Genomic DNA, 20508 nt, shown 5'->3' on the forward strand with positions numbered 1-20508 from the left:
ACATGATGAGAATAATGTGATTGGAAGAGTAACTTTTAAAAGAGGTATATTGGCCCTAGCTGGTAGCTCGGTTGGAGCATCAACACAATATGCCAAGGTTGTGGGTTCAATCCTCGGTCAGGGCACATACAAGAATTAACCAATGAATGCATAAATAAGTGGAACAACTAATCAATGTTTCTCTCTCCCTTTCTCTCTCTCTCTAAAATCAATAAATTAAAATAATTTAAAGAGGTATATTGCCTGTTACATACTTTTACTTAATTAGGGAACTCTATAGCTGCCTATTTGGGGACTCAAACATGCCTTCTCCTCTCCAACCTGAATCAGAATACTTAATCTTATTAAAAATATCCAAATTAATGTGCTATAGTTTCTCCCTTTGGGGACCCCCTAGTTTTTCATTTCACTGGAATTCATAGTGATGGCATTTATGAGATAGCTAGGCTTTGAATTGAAAAGGAGTAACAACACAGGACGGAATGAAGCAGTCCAGAGAAAGGAAATAAAAGTGCTTGGATTGGAACAATCATCACATGGCCTTGGACTTAAGGTCAGAAGGCCAGGCTCTGAGTCATGATTGGGTGATTTGGGTAGATTCATCAATCTCTTAGTACTCTCATTTCCTCTCCTCTAAGAGAGAACAATAATGTCTTATTACATAAGGTTGAGGATTAAATGATACAATAAATAAGAAATGCTTTACAAACTCTAATGAGCTATAATGTATAAGGGATTATCATGTTAGGTGTCTGGAGGGTGAAAGGGGAATGAGCTCATAGGTCCAAACAAGAGCCTTTCAATGAGACAAGGTCTAGGAACAACAGGTAAAGATTTACAAATTCCAAAAGTACCTCCAGAACTTAATGGCCACCACTAATGAGATCTCTGAAGTATAGGTACTGGGCTGCGGACCAAACAACTTTTTCAATCTCCATATATCCTGCTTCAGTTTTAGATTTTTCACACTCAGCTGCACAAGACCATATAAAAGCTATTGGTAAAATCCAAAGGCTAGATTAATTCCTCTCTACTACCCCTATATCTCAAAGCCTTAACTTCAAAGCCTCAAACTGACTTCAAAGAAAAGCTCTTTGGGACTTAACAGTTGCTTTTAACTGTGTAGACCTAAGTTTCAGAACTTTCCCTCGGAACATCTATAGAGATGGATCCCAGGCCTTCTGACTACTTCAAGAGAAGAAGGGCCATGAAAATGAAGAAGCCAATGTAGAGATTCCCAGACAGTTCTGGAACTTTCTCTTATTCTAAGAGCATCAATTTCAAGTCCTGGGAAGAGGTAGTGTTAACACAAAAAATGTCTTTTCAGATGAAAGTTTCAGACATAAGAAAGAACTTGGTGAAGTACATGAAATGACAAAAACCTTTAGAAGTGATTCTGTCCTCTTGGATGCAAGAGGTGTCCGGGGCAGCAAATGTTGGGCATTTCTGGGCAGATATTCTAGAAAGACAGATATTTCTGAGAAAAGAAAATTGAGATCCAATTGCCTAGATACTAAAAGCGAAGAGGCTTCAAGTGATATGGAAGGACGGCCCTAAAAGCAAAATCCTGACCTATTCAATGGTAAAGAAAATAGGAAGATATCCAAGTACCTCAATGCATTTAAACAAGCATTCTACAGCCAGAGATGTTTCGTGAAGGTCTCAGTACCAGGCTGCGTAGGGCTGAAGGTGCTGCCAGATACTATATTACTTGTACAATGGTAGACTTAAAAAAAAAAAAAAAAAAAAAACTTCAAGGAAGCCATAAAGCTGAACTTGCCAAAACTCTACCTTCCTCAAGTTTCACAAGGATAACTAATTTGCTGGGTGACAGAATCAGAATATTTCCAAGAAGACTTCAGTGAGTTAAAATGATGGATGAGAGAAAGAAGATTAAAAATTTAAAAATAAATGGAAATCCCTGCCTTTGGATTTCAAAACAGCATGTATCGCAGGGCAAAACTGGGGAGACCTGAGCTGGGAGTGAGAGCTTCAGATGAAATCAGATTAAATAAATCCTCTACCAAGACTTGTCCCATTCAACATTTTTATCCTTTTCAATTTCTGTGTTTCTGAGAGTCTATGAGTCATTTTGTCATTAAATGTTTTGTCTGGTGCGAAGCAGTGGAGGGTAAGAGCCTGTGTGAAATTGCTTGTTTTCAGAAAGTTCCACTTTGGACAGAATCGGGTTGTAACTACTTGATCACGAGTTTACATTAACAGTGGTTTAAGCTAATCCTGACTCTCACCACAGCATTTCCCAAATCAGAATATTTGGAAATATTTCCTTTGTAACCTTTCTGGCAGCTATCTGATTTCAGAAAAAAAATAATTAGAATACTGATATCTGCACAGTATACTGGACATTTGATATCTACTTCCCACTCTGAATCTGCATAGACGATTTTGAAAGGGTGAGAAAATATTAAGAGAGGATGTTGTAAGGAAGTACCCTCCTTCTGTACACAAGAAAATAACTTTAGAGTTGTGCTAAACAATGCAGTCAACTAGACTGAGTACCATCCTGAATTTAAGGGGTTTAAACGTTTTGACTGGCATTTTGAGTTCTCAGGAGAGCATTTTGTAATATACTTCAAGTGGGAGAAATAGTACTCATTAATTTATATGTGTTAATGATGCTAAAACTTAAGTCCCCAAAGAAGGGTTTGTTCACACTGGTGTGGTGGGATGATGGGGAGGGACTTTTCTGTCTTCTCCCAACAGGGAATTATTATTTACCTTTAGTATCCTGAGCTTGGGCCATGTAGGAGGCTTGGATGTCAACTCCTATGTTTCCCTGAGGTCAGCATTTGTCTTGTTTATTCTGGTACTTTTTGAAACATCTCGCCGGGAATATGTACAGCACCAGGACGAGGTGAATACTTGTAAACTGACCAGTGTCAAAATGTGAACAATTATAGGTTCTCCATATAAATTTGTGTATAAATAAACACAACACACATTAACACACACATTGTTAATGTGTTAAACGTTAAATGTGTAAAACGAGTAAGAACATACCATGTGCTACATTTAAATGTTAATACAAGTTACATAAGATGCAGCTTGGGTTGGTCTTTAAGGGTATTTGAAGAAAATAAAGGACATTAAAACTATTTTCTTACCATACAGGCATTTTCCTTCATTAAAAGAAATAAAAATGAGAAATGATTTTTAAAACATTTATACAATATGTGGTGAAAACAGACAGTAAAAAGTAAAATTTGATGCCATTAGACTTTTAAAATTCATACCTGTTATTGTGAAGCCACCTAAAAAAGAAAAAAATAAATAAATGTTACAATTTATTTAACTCACACTCTAAATAACAAACACCAGTGATACCAGACTGCTTGACAACCCCTTCTGAGGGATAAAACTTGCCAAATTGTTTTTAAAATTAAGAAAAATATAAAAACATGGGTTCACGACTTAATCATTAATCATTTTTTAAGACTATGGGATTTAGTGCACAAATTTAATTCTGTGCATACCTAAGAAATCACTCATTGTTTTTAAAAAGGTTATACTAAACTAAAACTGGAATATTAACTATCTGACCTTAACAAAAATAAGGCCAATGGCCCTAAACAATACTCTTGCTAGTAAATCAATAGAAATAAAAATCAGAAAGCTATTGTATCACTTGACAGAAATGGAAATTAACCTAGAAAAATGGAAAGGAAATGAAAGAGATGAAATGCTTACCAAACTCATTCAATAACAGGGCTGTGAAGAAAACAGACAAAGACAAACACAGAATAAGAGACCAGATGAATAATGGAAGTAAGAGGAATATCAGCAGAAAGAAATCCAGGCAGATCTGTAGATAGTGGTAGGGAGCCACTGATAAAATATTGGTGCACTCTAGAGAAATGTGGCGTTGGAATATTTCCAAATAAACAATCCCAACACTAATTTCTGCAAATGTGATATATATATATATACAAATATATATACCATTCTATAGATTATTTCTTGACATTTAATTAAAATTTCTACTATATATGTTTACACGTAGTGTATATATCTAGTTTATAAAATATAGTAGACATATTTTATAAAGTTAATCCTATTTGAGTAAATCTTTTCATGAAATATTGCCCAGGAGTTAGTTAATTCAACATATGGAAGCCTTAAATCATCCAGAATCTCAGGTATTATACTCTTCATTTAATAAAAACAGATAAAACATCTTGTGGAATTTTATTTTGGCCACCCTTCTTGAAAGGACACTTTGGCCCAAAAGTAAAGTTCTTTCTCTGTAGGTTCTATTTGCATGATATTTTGGCCATCAAGAAATGCTTTTTTTTTTTTTTTAAATCCTCTAAACTCAAGTCCCAGGAATTAGCACTTACTTGTCTGCCCTTATCTTTGACTTTTGCACATTATAATTGGACGACCAGAATGCTTCTGTGGACACATAAATCCATGGAAACTGACAAGGCATGGTGGTAGGGGTGGGGGGTACATAAAAATTGTCTTTCAGGTCATGTTCTTTAAATTCAGATTATACTGTATGCAGCACTAGGTAGCTTTCATTTCACCAAAATGAAAGCTACCTAGCTGTATGTATCTTATTAAGGGCCTCAGGAGTTGTAAATGGGAATGCTACAATTACTTTTTCAGGCCCAGTTTTCACCTTAATAATAGTGGCATTAGAGGATACTTTTTAAAACAAGTCAGTAATTTTATTTATAGTGATAAGAATCCACTTGGCTGGTACAAAACTAGATAGTGCTATCAAGGAATTTAGATTTGTTTTACATGGGGGCATATTTTATTAAAATGACAACTGAAAGAGCTGTACCCAAGATGCTCTCCCTTTAGATAAAAGACAGTTCTCTGGAGGAATACATTTAGAAGTTAAGTGTTTTTTCCTGTATGCTAATGAGGCATTTTGGATCCCATTTTTGTAAGAATTCAGCACAATTTCTTAAAGTATCTTTTCCTTCTGCCTACTGTCTATGGAATATATAAAATAGGTTGAATTAAAATGGGTCCCCAGTGTTCCTTTCTCACCATTTTGAAGGCGATTAAGTCAGGAACATAATTTTTTTTTTTTCTAATGGACTCTGAGGTCACTGAGTTCTTATAAATGTGGAATTAGTTAAATTCCCCCAAATGTTGGGTCTGTATAGAAATTAGTCCTATATATTTGATTTTTTTTACATGTAAAAGTAGAAATCTCTTGCAAAGTGGTCCATCTAATCATCAATTGTTTGTATGCAATTAATAAGAGCTATTACTATGTAGTATGCTCATTTTATGCAAATAATTAAATGAATATGATTTCTTTTAAAATGGCCACTATTACAGGATAATTATAGGAAGTCATAATAATTCAGAAAAAAATTATCTTTAAAGCTGATATAAAATTCTTGCCCTTCTTTATCAAATATAGGCCACATAAAGTGGATATAAAGTCAAAGAGAACAAAAAAATTGTCTTCTTTATTAAAGTATTTCTACAAATACAAGTACAAATCAACCAAAAAAGCCTAGTTATGAGGATATGGCTGCTTATTTTTTCTTTTCACTATACATGTTAGAACTTTGTGAATTCTATAAGGAAAGAAATATTTTGCACGTAAGACTGGATAGGCCTTAAGGAAGGCCTAATTCTAACTGAAGGACCATATCCTTCCTGAGAAAATTGACATGACTGTGATTTCATACACATGGTCTTTTTACATGCCATATTTAATTATATAACCAATATTATGCCCAAATGAACTAGAATATTGATACCACTACTCTTTAAGGATCTTTGTTCTAATTAAATATTTTTTTGAAACCTGGGTCCTCTGGAAAAACCTACTTATTTAATTCTTTGGAAGTTTCCTATTAGTTGTCATTAGACTCATCTACCAGTGCTCACAGGTATTAAGTAGTCTCTATCACTAACATTTTGGGGAGTATTTAATGTCTGGAATCAAATTTGAGAATGATCCCTGAATAGTGAGAACCTAAACTCATAAATCCTTTGATATCATCATTTCTGAGTTCCAGAAATCTCTTCCAGCATTTACTAAATTTGATTTCAATCGAGGTTAGTTGGCACTTCTTGAAGAAAATGGGCATAGCTTGGTGCATTTGTGAGTCAGGGAAGGGAAATGAAACTGCTACAGCTTCAAAGGAAATGAAGTGTAGTACTTGGAAGCCGAGGAAGAGGAGAGAGCTAAGTGTGAGAGTAGGGAGACGAGGAGAGAGAAGAGTACAATTTCTCGCTGGTATGTCTTTGTATACTCTCACACCTTTCATTCCTCTTCTTATCCATTTTGGTTCCTCAAGCACAAGGGAGAAACTGCACTCTTTCTCATATTCCTCACGGTCAAATACTCTAATGGTAATGATCTTCCTGTGGGAACACAAGACAAAGGCAAAACAAATGGTTGGAGTCACACGCTCATGCTAGGTGTTCACCAAGCTGAATGTTACTGTGATGTTATGGAGGGAGGACTGGCAACACATGGACCTCCTGGAGTATGTAAAAGGGCATTTTGGGTGCTCTTAGTTGGGCCCCCATTACGTTTTTTTTGCTAATTTATCACATTCACAAATTCTTCCTGCTCCAATGAGAAGTCAGGAGGTACCCCAAATTGGGAAGAGAAGTCAGAAAGTTGGTTTCATTTTGGTATAGCAAGTATCTGCATCAACTTTCCCAGAAATGGAGGCTTGATTGACTTCCTAGCAAATTAATAGCTCAGGCCTGTCATGTGCAGAGTGGCCAAAACTAGCTAATGGAATTACAGGCCGGGCCCACGGTAGCCCCATGTGAGATCTATGCCCTGTTACATAGGAGGAGGGATATGTGTGCTGTCAGTCACGTTTGAAGAGTGCAGGCATCCAGGGTGGCGCAGGCCAGCAGAAGCTGTTGGGCTCGGCCCTGGAGCAGCTCCCCCACCTTTCTTCTCACTCATCTCCACCAGGCGGGGCTCTCCAATCTCAAGGAAGAAGGTCTTGTTTTTCTCATACTCCTCATCATCAATTACCTTGACTGATATTGTTTTGCTGAAACAGAGAAGAATAGAAATTGACGAACAAAGGGAAGAGGAAAGAGAAGAAGGAACATAATGAAGAGGAAAGCAAGGTTAATGAGCTGCACTTCCAGACAAAGAGCAACTGAGAGACTTCTGTGCTGTGAGTTTTTCCTTCATCACTGAGTATGGGATAGGTCTGGAAGATGGGGGAGGTCACCAAGGCACAGCACCCCTGCCCAGGGCTACAGAGTTATTTCAGGCAAAACACAGTGGTCAGTGCCAACAGGTTTAGCATCATCTTAAGAAGAAAGAGGAGAAGAATACAGACCAAAATAATAAGAAAAGAAAAATATATTTATTCAGTAAATGCCTTAACTGTAAGATCATCTAACCTGTGCCCTGGAAATCATTTGTTTAAAATAAATCAATAAATCACATCAAAATATTAACCAAGCTTATCTCTGGGTGTTTGGCTTATGGATTATTCTTGTCATTGTGCTTGACTGTATTTCCAAATGTAATATTTTTAACATAGGATTTTACTAAAATAATATAATAATATAAAAGCACCACAAAAGAAGATATAAAGTCCTTTATGTTACCCCACCCAATGTCCTAGAGTTAAACTTGTTCAGGTTAGGCAGCCTTCCCACCAGATCACAAGGGGAAGTGGTTCGTGCTTTGTCTGTCTTTGTAAAGATGGAAGGAAGCCTTGCAACAGATGTCTTGAAAAGTGAGGAGTGAGAGTTATGATGTCACAGTTATTTTCATCCCTCCCAAAGTTGAGTTTCAACTTTGACAAAATACATTTTACCCTTCTTTCAAACTCCACTGATACGCCAAGGCATTTTGTTTATACTTCTTCCTGTAATCCATCCTTTAGCACTTCATGCCGTATGGTCTTCTGGTTGTGAGTGACTGACAGGCAGGTGGGACAAATGCAAATATTATGCAAATCTCAACTTCCCATAAGCCTTGATGGCTCTGAAAATAAATCTAATGCTATCTTCTAATTAATAATGGCTTAATCTCTTCATGTATTCCAATTTACTCAGAGCTCCTAAACAATTGTCTTTGAAAAATCTGTATTTTTTGGTAACATTGACCAAAAATACTTCTGACTAAAGATTTTGAAACAATGAGTTTATATAGACACACAGTTATAATGGTCTAGACATTATTTAGTTTTGGGGGGGAATTTTCTAGGTTTTCTGGAAGGAAACTGATATCTATACATATATACAGTATATATCATATATATATATAAACACACACACACATACACACACACACACACACGTATTTTAATTTTGTGAATCCAAATACATAATCAAGTTTCATTTAGACTTATGCGTGCCAAAGAGCATCCTAGTATGAAGGAAGCTGGAGGGCGATAGGTAGAAGTTGCTTTTAATTTTCCGAGTTTCTCTGTCCCCGATGCTAGATGCTTTAGTCCTGCTTTCTTGGTTAGCATTGTAGCAGTGGGATCAAATGACTGGTCTAGTCCTTTGGAACCCATAACCTCTTCTCTGCTCCTCAGCTACAGAACATCCCTGCATGATTCACACATCTCAGTTTTTCTCTACTAAGGAGCTAGAGTTCATGACAATGCCCTTCTTTCTCAGTTCTGTCCTCAAAGACTGAAATACTAAAGCTAAATGGCTAAATGACTAAAGCAATAATTATGCCTTAGATATTGACCAACAATGTGACAAAGTCCAACTACATGTATGAGTGAACAGTTCCTGTCTTTCAGGACAATTTTCTTAAATGTATCCATTTACTTAGCATATAAGAAAAATCAAGAAAGAGAAAGAACTCATGAACACAGACAACTGTGGTGATTGCAGGGGGTGGGGAGGGAGGATGGGTGGAGGTAGGAGAGGGTAGAAGGGGAATAAATGATAATGGAAAAATACAAGAAAAAAATAATGAAAAAATGAAGTATAAAAGGATGTGGGAACTCATAGCAATTCTGCAAATTAGAGACTTTACTGTTTCTTTAATAAATGCACAAAGACTTGCGTGCACATACGTACACTCACACACAGAAAAATTAGCCTGCCCTGACTAAACCAGGATCACTCCTCAATAGCCCCAAAATACAAAATTTTAGAGAAAGGGCAAGAAGATGTAAGAAATAATAGGTGTGATTTTTATTTCAGAACTAAATTTGGTGCTATAAATGAGATGAAATTTACTCAAGAAAAACCTGCTAAACATCTACACTCTATGTCATCAAACATGCATTTGAAATATTAAGTTCCATCTTACTGTCCTGTACATACAACTGTGTGTGGGAAGGTAGTGGCAGGCATTAGAAGGGCCATGCTACCACTATCTGGACCTGGTGGTCCTAGATTCATTATTAAAGTGCTTCACGATAGTGTACGTACGCTAAACTGAGTGTCATGTTGCAATGCTTTTGCTCCTATTAATTAAAAACATTTGAGTTACCTTTCTTCATCTTGCACCCGCAGCCTATCCTGCATCACGTGTTTTATTAGATTGTAGAAATAAAGAAGCACAGTGGAGATGGTTTTGGAGCAGCCCTGTTTAATAGGGCAAGTGTTTGTTTAGGAATGGCTGCCAGGCTCGTGCTCCAAGGGCAGCATGACCACTTTTTCACAAATAAATGAAAACAACCAAACAGTATATTGTTTCTTAGCCTTGATGAAGTTAATCCTCTATTGCTCTAATAGGTTGATTTTCTACGCTCTGAGTAGCTTACGAGTGTGAGAAATGCAGGACTCAGTACTATTTGTTTGTATAATAAAATAAGCACTTAAAATTTATCATTAGAGTATCCCTACTTACTGGAGTCACAATTCTTAAAAATAATTTCAGCATTTGATAACTGTGACATTGGAAAATCAAAGATGAAGAAAAAGAAAATAGTCCCTCTGTGAGTGCTGGCAGTTACCTAAAATAGATGGGATTTGCATAATGGCATATCATTCCAAAATCATTAGTTATACAATCAATAGTGCCCTGACAGGAGGAACCATTACATTTTATATTGATTTTGCTCCACTTGCACAGTAAAGCTATTAATTGAAAATGATTATTAAAGGACATGTCAATCAGTTGGAAGAGGCAGAATGAAGTCAAGACTTCTGAGTTAGCCCTCTGGATCAAGAGAGGCAAACATCAAAAGGGATTGGTCATGTCCACCTTTTGCTCCAGAACAGAACTATTTCTCCCCTTAGCAAAGGGAGCAATGGCAAAATTAAGTCACGTAATTGTTAAAGGGATGTCTTTTGCCTAATGCACAAAAGAAACTGTTAGCCCTTCTTCCACCACCAGGGATATCACCTGAGATGGGGCTGATGTGGTGAAGACACCTGTTACACTGGCTTGGTAATCAGCACAAACACACCTCTGCTCCTCTCTGTGGCAGAAACAGGATTGCCAGCACTGAGAGGCCTTAAATGTCCTCCAGTTTGTCCCATGGCTTCCCACCAATCCCACATTCACAGGGCTTTTGCACTGTCACAAGGGATTCTGCCTGAGAACACAGAATCATGGTGTCTCATCTTTCATTCTGTTTACCAATGGGAAACAGTCAGATAACTGCCATTATTTCTTTAACTTGAAAGGTGAACCAAAATAAGGCTAGAATAGTTAAAGAGACATAGCCCTCATCCAGTGACAGCTCTTGCACTATTATGACACTGATAAGGAACAAACTAAGTTTTTTCATAATTATTGTAAAGAAGGAAAGAAAAACTCAATTTTTTTTCCATCTCTCTAAAGTTGAACAGTATAGGATAAAAATTATGTTTTCTGGAAGCTAGCAAATCAGTTATGAGACATTAAATAATTTCTCAATGTAGCCAAAATTTTTATGGAAATACATTTTGGTTCCATTTCTGGGGGAATAAAGCATTTGGTTAGGAAAAATCAATTCATTCAGTGGAAATATATAGGTTGTTCCTTTTGATCTTTGCAGTGCCTTTCCTTTGATGATAGAAAACCAACATCGATGCTTTACTTCACAGTTTCAAAGGACCTGAACACCCTCAGACATTCTAACAAGGAGCTCTTCTATCAGGTGGTGACTCAAGCAGATGGTGAGGAAGGAAAGAAAGAGGTGGCTTTATTAGCAGGAACTAAAAAAAAAAAAAAAAAAAGAAGTCTTCAAAATATGTCTTAGTTTCTCATCGTTAAGCCAAAATTGTATCACAATCTTTTTTTTTCTCTCAGTTTCAACTTCAATTTGTCCTTCAGTGGCTTCTTTTTCCCAAGATTGTCATTTATGTTGGCAGAAGTGAGAAAAAGATGAGTTGGAGGATGAAGCAGGAGAGAACCTTTCTAAATCCTCATGCAAAAGATTTTAGTGAGGATTTCACATACCTAGATACAAGAATGGCTCTTTTAAATTTTATTTTATTTTATTTTATTTTTAAGATTCAAATCCTCGGGCTTACTCAGAGATCAATGGACTGATGGGCACTTTGCATTTCTTATTTCACCTGTCTTCATAACACCACTAGCAATACCTTCTACTGCTTAACATTGATGGAAGACACACTGGCTCAGAGAAGTTAAGTCATTTCCAAGATGGCAAAGCGCTGGGACTCCTGTGACTGGCTCCAAAGACCAATACCTTTTAATTAATTAAGTGACCCACAAGGTCCCATATTTACTCAGCTGTGCAGTATTTTTATGACCACTTTAAAGAACTGGATCATTATTTTAAAGTAATACAGAAGTTTATTGTTCTATCTTTATGTTAACAAAGACTGCCTACATGGACACTGATAGATTTTCAATTCTACTTTTAAAAGAAGTACAGCACATATTAGATTTGATGATGGTTGTCTTGAAAAGTTAAATCCTCAAAAAGATAAAGGTCCTATTAGATGTCAGAACATGGTGGCAGCTGGACTGCCTGCCTGGACTTTTGATGTATGCAAATGAAGTGTATGCAAATTAACCTGCTAAATGTCTTTATGGGTAAACTCCCCCTAACCAAAATGTGTATTTGGCAAGGTGTGGAGATGGCGCCTGCAGATGCGCAGGCAGGCAATTCCTATGGCCTGCGTGGATGATCGAGAGTCTCCACTCCCCATTCCAACCCTCTTCCCCTTCCTCTTTCCAAACTTCGCTCCACCAGGCCTCGTGAGGTGGACTGGGAGTTACCTTTCCCCTGCTTCCCTTGTTTCTACGGGTCTCAGGCCCTTGAGCTGGTCTGGGACTTTCTTCTTTCCTTCACCCTTTCCCCCTTTTTCCCTCAATAAACCTGTTTTTCAAACCTAGAGTGGTCTCCGGGTAACTTCTCAGAGCAAGGATACCTGACATTAGGATTAATTGAAAAGTGCCATGAACACGTGGAGGCTCACCAGCTCTGAGGGCTTTGAGTGGCCAGCCAGTAGCCAGGGCCTTATGGGTGGCTTGTTAGGATTCCAGAATCAGGGCCCACCCCACACCCACCAAATCAGATCTGCATTTTAACAAGATCCCCAGATAACTCCTATGCATGGTAAAGTTTGAGAAGCACTGATATGGAGAAAACAGTGGGTTCTTCTATTAAGTCAGATAATGAATTAAGAGGCTGGTAATTGTTGGGCTTATGTTTTGGAACTCTCTACATATTAGAATCATGCATGGAGCTTTGAAAACTTTAAATGCCTGGGCTGGGCTTACTCCAGATCTGTGAAATCAAACTTTTTGCTTGTGGGGCCCCAACATAAATAGTTTTAAAAGTTTCTCAGGTGATTCTAATATGCATCCAGGAAACTGGTTAATGGAGAGCTAGAATATATGGCTTGATGGTTAAAAGAATGTATAAATAAAGAATAGGTAAAATATGGGGAAGTCAGAGTTACAACTAAATTTTAGATCAAATTAGCAATCTAAGTTGAAACATGGGAGAAACATTTTGTCCTTCACTGATGTTCTTTTCTGGATAATATAAAATACCTGAAGTTGTTGTTTCCTCCTCTTAGGAAATCCTGGTCTCCAAAGGCAATGTTAATATTATAAGTGAGAAAACACCTTTAGGATTCAGACAATGGAGTTTATACGTATGTAGAGTGATTTTCTTCTTCACAAAGTGATAGGAACTCTGGTGAGAGGATTGTACACAACAGAGGAGGTTCTATTTGGGGACTGAAAAAACTAAACTGAGGGTTTCGATTGCTACAGAAGAGAGTAATGCCTCAAACCTCCCCCCACCCCACCACACACCTCTGAGCCGTGTTGGTGAAAGGTCACATCCATGGAACTGTGACCTTTTCACATATAAACCATCACATTCAGACTCACGAGAGAAGTGACTCAGGATGGGCCATATAGGAAGGAAGAAGATCTGGCAACTTCTTTGACCACGGAGTGATGTCATTAGGTAAAGCCAGTTGGAAATTTAATCCTCAGTATACCTGATGCTAAAAGCATCAAGATAAACTCCAATTACTCAAAATGACAAATAAATCGACTTAAAAATGGGCAAAAAATTCTGAATACACACCTCTCCAAGGAAAATAGACAAATGGCCAACAAGTACATGTAAAGATGCTTAACATCATTTAGTCATCAGGGAAATGCAAATCAAATCCACAAGGAGATATCAATACACACCCACTGGGACAGTTATAGTCAAAGACATGGAATACCAAGCGATGTGGAGAATGTAGAGGGGGATTGGAACTCTCTTACGTTGCTGATGGGAGTGTAAAATGGTGCAGCAGCTTTGAAAAAGTCAAGCAGTTTCTCAAAAGTTAAAAAATAGACTTACCATATGACCCAGTAATCCCACTTCCAGGTATATACCCAAGAGATTTAAAAATATATGTCCACACAAAAACTTGTACATGAATATTCCCAGCAGCATTATTCATAACAGCCAAAAAAGGGGAAACAACCTAAATGTCCATCGACTGATGAACAGATAAGCAAAATGATATACCCATATGACAGAATATTATTCAGCAATAAAAAAGGATGAGATTCTGATACATGCTATCCTAGAATATGCCACATCCGTATATTGATTATTTTGAGCTATAGGCACTTGAAAAACAGCAAATGCATGGAGAGGCTTTCCCTGAAATTCCCCTTATCTGCATAAAGACAGAGTCTCCAAAAGCAACTCAATTTTCATAAATCCCCTCCTGGGAGTTTCATTAGCCAGGGAAGACTGACTTGTCCCAGGAGAGGAGACTAGAAGTCAACACCAGACCCAGACAAACTGCCACAAACTGTCACATCTCCCATCTATTCTTCTATGGGCCCACTCATCTTTCCCCCAAATCATTTATTCTTCCCGAAAAAGCCACACACCCTCATCCCCTTTCCCTGGTAAGATGATATTTAAGCCACCTCAGAGAATGACACATTTTTTCCTGAGTACCTCCCGTGTACACATGAAGTATGGTTGTTATTTTGTTTTTTCTCTTGTTAACCTGTTTTCAGTACATGGTCTAAGCCAAGAACTCTAAAGGGTAGAGGGACACTATGATATGGATAGATCTTGAAAACATAATGCTAAGTTCAAGAAGCAAGACACAAAATTTCATGTATTGTATGATTCCATTATATGAGAAGGTCAGAATAAGCAAATCCATAGAGACAGACAGCAGATCAATGGTTGCCTAGAGCTGGGGGCTAAGGACTAAATAGGGGTGACTGATAATGGGTAATAGGGTTTCATTTTGGGGAGATAAAATATTCTAAAATTGATTGTAGGGATGGTTGCATAACTCTGAGAATACACTAAAACCCACTGGATTGCACATTTTCAATGAGTAAATTGTATGTTATGTCAGTTATGTCTTTTTTCTTTTTTATTGAATTTATTGGGATGATGGTTAATAAAATTACATAGGTTTCAGGTGCACAATTCTATAATACAACATCTATATATTGTATCGTGTGTTCAATTATATCTTAAGAAAGCTGTTATTTAAAAAAACAAACAAACAAGGTTTAGGATAAAGCCTAGTCTTTAAAAAAGGCTGTTTCTTTGGGTGAGAAATATTGTGAGAATGTTCAAGGGTTTCCATGAGGAGTTTCAAATTTTGCTGGTGCTGCCAGACAGAAAACTTGACATCAAAGCCAAGTGGCCTCGCTGTGACTGTCAGCTCCCCTGCCCTCAGTCCATCCCTTTCCCCAGGTTCCCTCAGAATGCTCAGTGCCTCCCCCAGGGTCAGGGGCCTATTGCTGTTGTGCTTTGACATGCTAAGCATTTCTGGCGGCTGTTACTTCAGGCCTGGCTTCCTTGGCTGGTTTCTTTTCCCCAAAGTATAAAGTATTATGACAAACATCAGAAGCAGCATTTCCTTCACAGAATTTATTTTAAAAGACAAGGACTATAGTCGCAAGTTATGCCTGCTGCCCTTGCAGTCAACCACTCTCTTCACATCAGCGTGGGTACTGCCCAGTGTCCTTGTTGCCATGGATTTTTCCCCGCCTACAAGGAAAGATACACTTGCTATAGGTTGCCTTTGTATCACTTACTTTAAATTCCTGGGCCATTTTAAGCTCACTATTCTCTTCAAAAATTGATTTGGTGGGTCGCTGGGTGATTTGGAGTTAGAGAAAGAAAAGAGTAGTCGGAGAAGCCCCATGCATATATCGTCATCACTTCCCATAAGTGGCCCAAATCAACCCCTCTGTCTAATTAACATGTCAAATAGGATAAGATAGGCTGCTACTCATATTGTTTCTAATAACATTTTTTACACCATTTTTAGATTATTGGTAAGAAACTTTGGTCATGGGTTCACTTGGGAATTTGTTCTAGATTCCATGCTCAGACAGTCACAGAAAAGGGACTAAATCATGACTTAATGCTGTTGTGTCCTTTGGGGAGATGTCAAAGAACACCAAACTGGGTCTCAGATGATTTGAATTCATAATGTGGCTCTGTCAGTGTTCAGCTGAGGTATTGGGGCCAGTTCTGTCACCTTTCTAAACATCGATGTTGCCATCTATCAAATGTGGATAATAAAACCCATTTCACAGTGATTTTTCATGTTCACCGTGTTGTAATGATCAAATAATGGGTGTCATCATTCATCAAGTGTGGAAAATAAAACTTCATGAATTGCTTCAAAGATCAAGTGATATAATGCATGCAAAATAACTTTGCAAAGGATTATAACTATAAAATTCTCAAAACATAATTAGTTGAAAATGAGTGGATGACACTGTAGTTCTTATCTGCCTGTTGCCCAGTCACCACAAGGGGCAGCTGGCAGACGGTGGAGGTGGGGGTCAGAAAATATCTGATGGAGTAACCGGTAATACCCTCACATTCACTCTCACATGGAGCTTGAATCACATCCCACATAATGGGGTATCTAAGTATAGAACCTTAAACTCAGCAAAACAAGGGGCATACACAAGACTACTGCTCAGCTTCCCAACCCCAGCTCTGCAGGTTCTCTCCGGCCACATTAGCTAGATACACAGAGGGAGCTGAAGTCATACTTTTCCTGGAGCTCCTGCTATGAGGCAGAGCCTGACAAACCAGGATGGTGCTATTCTGTAATTTAAATGAACTCCAAAGATGAGAATTGCTAAACCCAAGTAATTCTCCAGGAGGCCTTGTCATCTGTACACTGATCTCTGTATTACCAAGTGGTAACTGAAATCATTGCTTCAAGCAGGGCAAGAGGCAGGAATAGCTTAAAATCCTGCTGCTCTCCAGGGAAACCAGAGTGTTCTGCAGAGCACTGGAGTTGTGGGTGTCCAATAAAACCTTGTCCTATTTTATTTTCCTCTTGTTTACTTTTGAAATTGAGTGGCAATTAATTCATTTTTCCCCCCCACAATGTGAAATAGAAACAAATGTAATTCTTTACCGGTCTCTCTCCTTTTAGCAATCAATTGTCAGCTTTAGTCACAAAGGAAAAACCTATAATTTATCTTCATGTCCTAGAAGACATGCTAGTTGACCCCTTGAAAGTGACACTGCATGGATCCTAGGATTATTGATAATATGCTGGGAATTCTAGTGTCCCCCAAGGCTGTATCCCATTGTGGCAGGCTAATGGGAAAATCACATGAGTAAAGTTTACTAAGAGAAAATCATATGGATGTATTGAAAAGTGACCATAATTTTGTGATTTATGAAACTTATGTCTTACCATTGCCTCATTCCTCTGTAGTCAATAAACTTCGGTCTTAAGGAGGGGAAAGTAACAAGAATCCTGGGTTTTATTACCTAAATGTTCATGCTGAGACAATTTGTTAAATTTAGTGAAAAAATAAAGCATTGAGCACCATGTGGAAATTCACCAATAGATTTTGGTCTAGATTTCTTTTATTGTTTAATAGTCTTAGCATTGTGCAAGTTCCACAATAGGGGCATTTTTTAGCAAAATGATAGAGAACTGCCATCATTTTAAAATTAATTTCTTCATTTGTTAGGACTACATATTGTCTGTAATCTGAGATCTTTACTGTACTCCTTAAAGGGAGTGAAAAAGGTCAAGTGCTCTAGAAAAAGTTGTTTTAACAAATTCTCCATAGCTAAGAATAATGTTAAGAGCACTCTGTGGCATTGAGCATTTTTCTATAAACTGAACATATAATCATCTCGGTTCAGTCTCAGGAACTTCTGGTAAATCCTCGATTTGCTGTTGCCCTTTATATGAATTTGGAATTAAGTGAAATTGATACTGCTGAATTTCAAAGAAACTGTTGGTTTTCCATCCATTTCAAATGTTCCCTTCATCTTGAACATTTTTTAAAAATTTACTTATTTGCTTGTTTGTTTATTTATTTATTTTTAGAGAGAGGGGAAAGGAGAAAGAGAGGGAGAGAGACATCACTGTGTGGTTGCCTCTCACTTGCGCCCCCAGCTGGGGACCTGATGTGCAACCTAGTCATGTGCTCTGACTGGGAATTGAACCAGCGACACTTGGCTCGCAGGCTGATCATCTTGAACATTTTAAACATTCTCGGGTTGTCACTAGACCCTCTGTAGAGATATCTTTGGTCTTAACAACTTTGTCAAGATTTGTTGTTCCAAGTGAAGAGTTACCCTGGAAAACAAGGAAGAGATTTCACTCCTAGAATGTTCCAGGATAGCAGCTAAAATATGCCAAAAGTATCTATCTGAAAGAGGCCAGCTTAAAAATAGAACACCAAGAAATAAAGCTGGCTTTCTTACGTTTTTAAATTCATATTCTCTCTTTTCCTTTCTTCCCCCCCTCTCTCCATAGCCACAATAGTCAATGGCAAATCAATCTCTCTGCATGCATCCTTATAAAACATTCTAAGAGGCAGGATGCTAGATACTTTCTTGAACATAATTAAAATGAATCAATAACTAATGAATTGACACTAATTTTTATATTTCACATTTCTATTACATGTCTAATATTGAATTGTTACTTTATATTAAATTAGGTAATCAATCCTTATGTCTTTATATTATACAAGGGGAATGCAAAAAAAATTTATTTATAAAAATTGTGTATTTACTCTTACATGTTTAAACTTCAGTCACCTTCAAAGTACTCCCCATTTGATACAATACATCTTTCGAGACATTTTTTTCCATGGCTCAAGTTAATTTTTGAACTCATCGATTTTGATGCCATTTAGTGCTTCTGCTGTTTTTGTTTCATCCCTGCCACATGGCAAAACATTTTCCATTGTGGACTTTTTTCATCCGGGAAACAAAATGCTGCTCAGGGTGAGATCAGGTGAATGGGAGGGCGGGGCACGGCTGTGGGTATTTTGCCATTTTTGGTCAAAAGCTGCTGAACACTCAGTGCAGTGTGGGCAGGCGCTCTCAAAATCACCCATCATGAAATGGGCAAACACGTTGAAAGTCTTCCCCTCAAATTCACTGAAGCCGAATGCAGCCTCTCACAACACTGATACAGATGGGTTCCTAGAACAAGGCACCTAGCGGGGAAAGCCTGTACTACAAGGGGCCTGTGATCCATAAGATAATTCAATTTTGGGGGGTCTCCTTAGTATATTCAATAAATATGTTTGGTTTTACTTTTGCATTTCACAATGGAGGCCAATGGTTTATAAAATAATAAATAATATTTATTGAAGACTTTCCCATTGGGGTAAAAGGTTGGAAAGGCAGGTTAGGCTCAGATTTATTTATCCTGAAGGTATCATGTAAGAAGCTCTTCAGGAAGTCTTTTCAGCTATTCCAATGTTAATTCATTTCTATAAATAACATAATTATTAAAACTAATCAGGTCTCTGCTACTATGACTGTGGCTCTGAGTTGCTCCACAACAGTGATGGAATAAAATGACCTCCTGAAATGTTTTCTTAGGACAGGAACTCAGGTTGCAAAATTCTTGCCTTGCCATTTACTATCTGCATTGGTGTGAAGTACTTCTTTCTAAGGCTCAAGCTCCTGTTCTATAAAGTGGTTATAATAATGGTACTTACTGGATTGCTACAAATAGCAACTGTGCTAACCTATAAAAGGCTTAATACAGAGCCTTGCATATATTAAGCACTAAATAAATATTATCGATTCTATTATGACCATGACCAATACTATGTCAACTTAATGACTGGGATTGTTGGGGTTGAATTGTTTGTAACTCATGCAAGTGAATTAATCTGTGCCTTAGTTTCCTTATCCATTAAAATGGAAAATCACAACCATCATAAGGTTGTTGAGTGGATTATATGGGAAAACAGAACAGGACCTGGCACATGAAAGCATTCAGTAAGTGATGATTATCATAATTATTATTAGAGACAGCAAGGAGAAGAGAGACTAGGAACAAAAGGATTTCATAATGCTAATTTACTGATATGAAGGTTAATAGAAATTGATACTATGGAGTTTTTTGTTTTTAATCAGAATTTCAAAGTATGTATCTTGGGCTTTTGCTTTCCCTGATAACCTAGACAAAACCTGATTTTGAACAGATGTCTGCCCTTGTTCATGTGGAAACATCATATGTTGGTAGAATGAACACTAGCTTGTATTGGCAAGTTTGTATGTATTTCGTGGGCTCTTTTTACCAAATACAGTTAAACTAACACAAATTGCTTTCAGATAATTTATTTTTCTTAAATTGCTTTTCTTGCTTATTAAGGTAATGTTTGTTCATTGTTGAAAATTGGACAAAGAAAGAAAAGTAAATAAAAATCATCCATAAGCCCACCACTAGAGATCACTATTTAACATTACAAATCTTTGCTTTAGCCTTTAAAACACACAGTTGCATAATTCGGACCCTATGCATGTATGCACGTGTGTGTAAAAATAAAATTTGGTGTCAAAGTTTTCACTTAGTTATGTTTTGAACATTTCCTATGAAATAATAAAAAAATTTTAAAAGGACCTCCTGTTTAAAATGGCACAGAAATCCAATGAAATGTCTTTATAATAATTTAACAATGTATCTTTACGAATGGATTGTGGGCCATTTTTTCTTTCTATTGTTCATACCTAACTAGACTGATCTATTTATTTTATGAGGGGAAATTAATGAAACAAGCCAAAACTGTTATAAACTTGCAATACTTTCCTATTGATGTGCTACTTGGGATTATCTCTATTAGAGGGTGATGGGGTTCAGGAC

The 20508-nt window shown here is 37.3% G+C and overlaps 1 protein-coding gene across 12 annotated transcripts in view; it reads right to left on the reverse strand.

Moving 5' to 3' along the window:
• Positions 1–20508, reverse strand: part of SLC8A1 (solute carrier family 8 member A1) — a 348486-nt gene that overhangs the window by 55318 nt on the left and 272660 nt on the right. For 9 of the 12 annotated variants that reach the window (XM_090281194.1, XM_090281193.1, XM_090281196.1 and 6 more), the window contains 4 exons: positions 6907–7013; positions 3709–3729; positions 3255–3272; positions 3126–3140 (listed from right to left, as the gene is read on the reverse strand). In XM_090281194.1, the coding sequence (XP_090137320.1) occupies positions 3126–3140; positions 3255–3272; positions 3709–3729; positions 6907–7013 (161 nt within the window). Of the gene's footprint in view, positions 1–3125; positions 3141–3254; positions 3273–3708; positions 3730–6256; positions 6361–6906; positions 7014–20508 lie in introns of all 12 variants that reach the window. The other 3 variants (XM_090281195.1, XM_090281197.1, XM_090281198.1) reach the window with 3 other exon arrangements.

This window comes from Furipterus horrens, unplaced genomic scaffold (genome assembly GCF_987537825.1).
Source record: "Furipterus horrens unplaced genomic scaffold, mFurHor1.1.pri manual_scaffold_6, whole genome shotgun sequence".
Classification (NCBI taxonomy): domain Eukaryota; kingdom Metazoa; phylum Chordata; class Mammalia; order Chiroptera; family Furipteridae; genus Furipterus; species Furipterus horrens.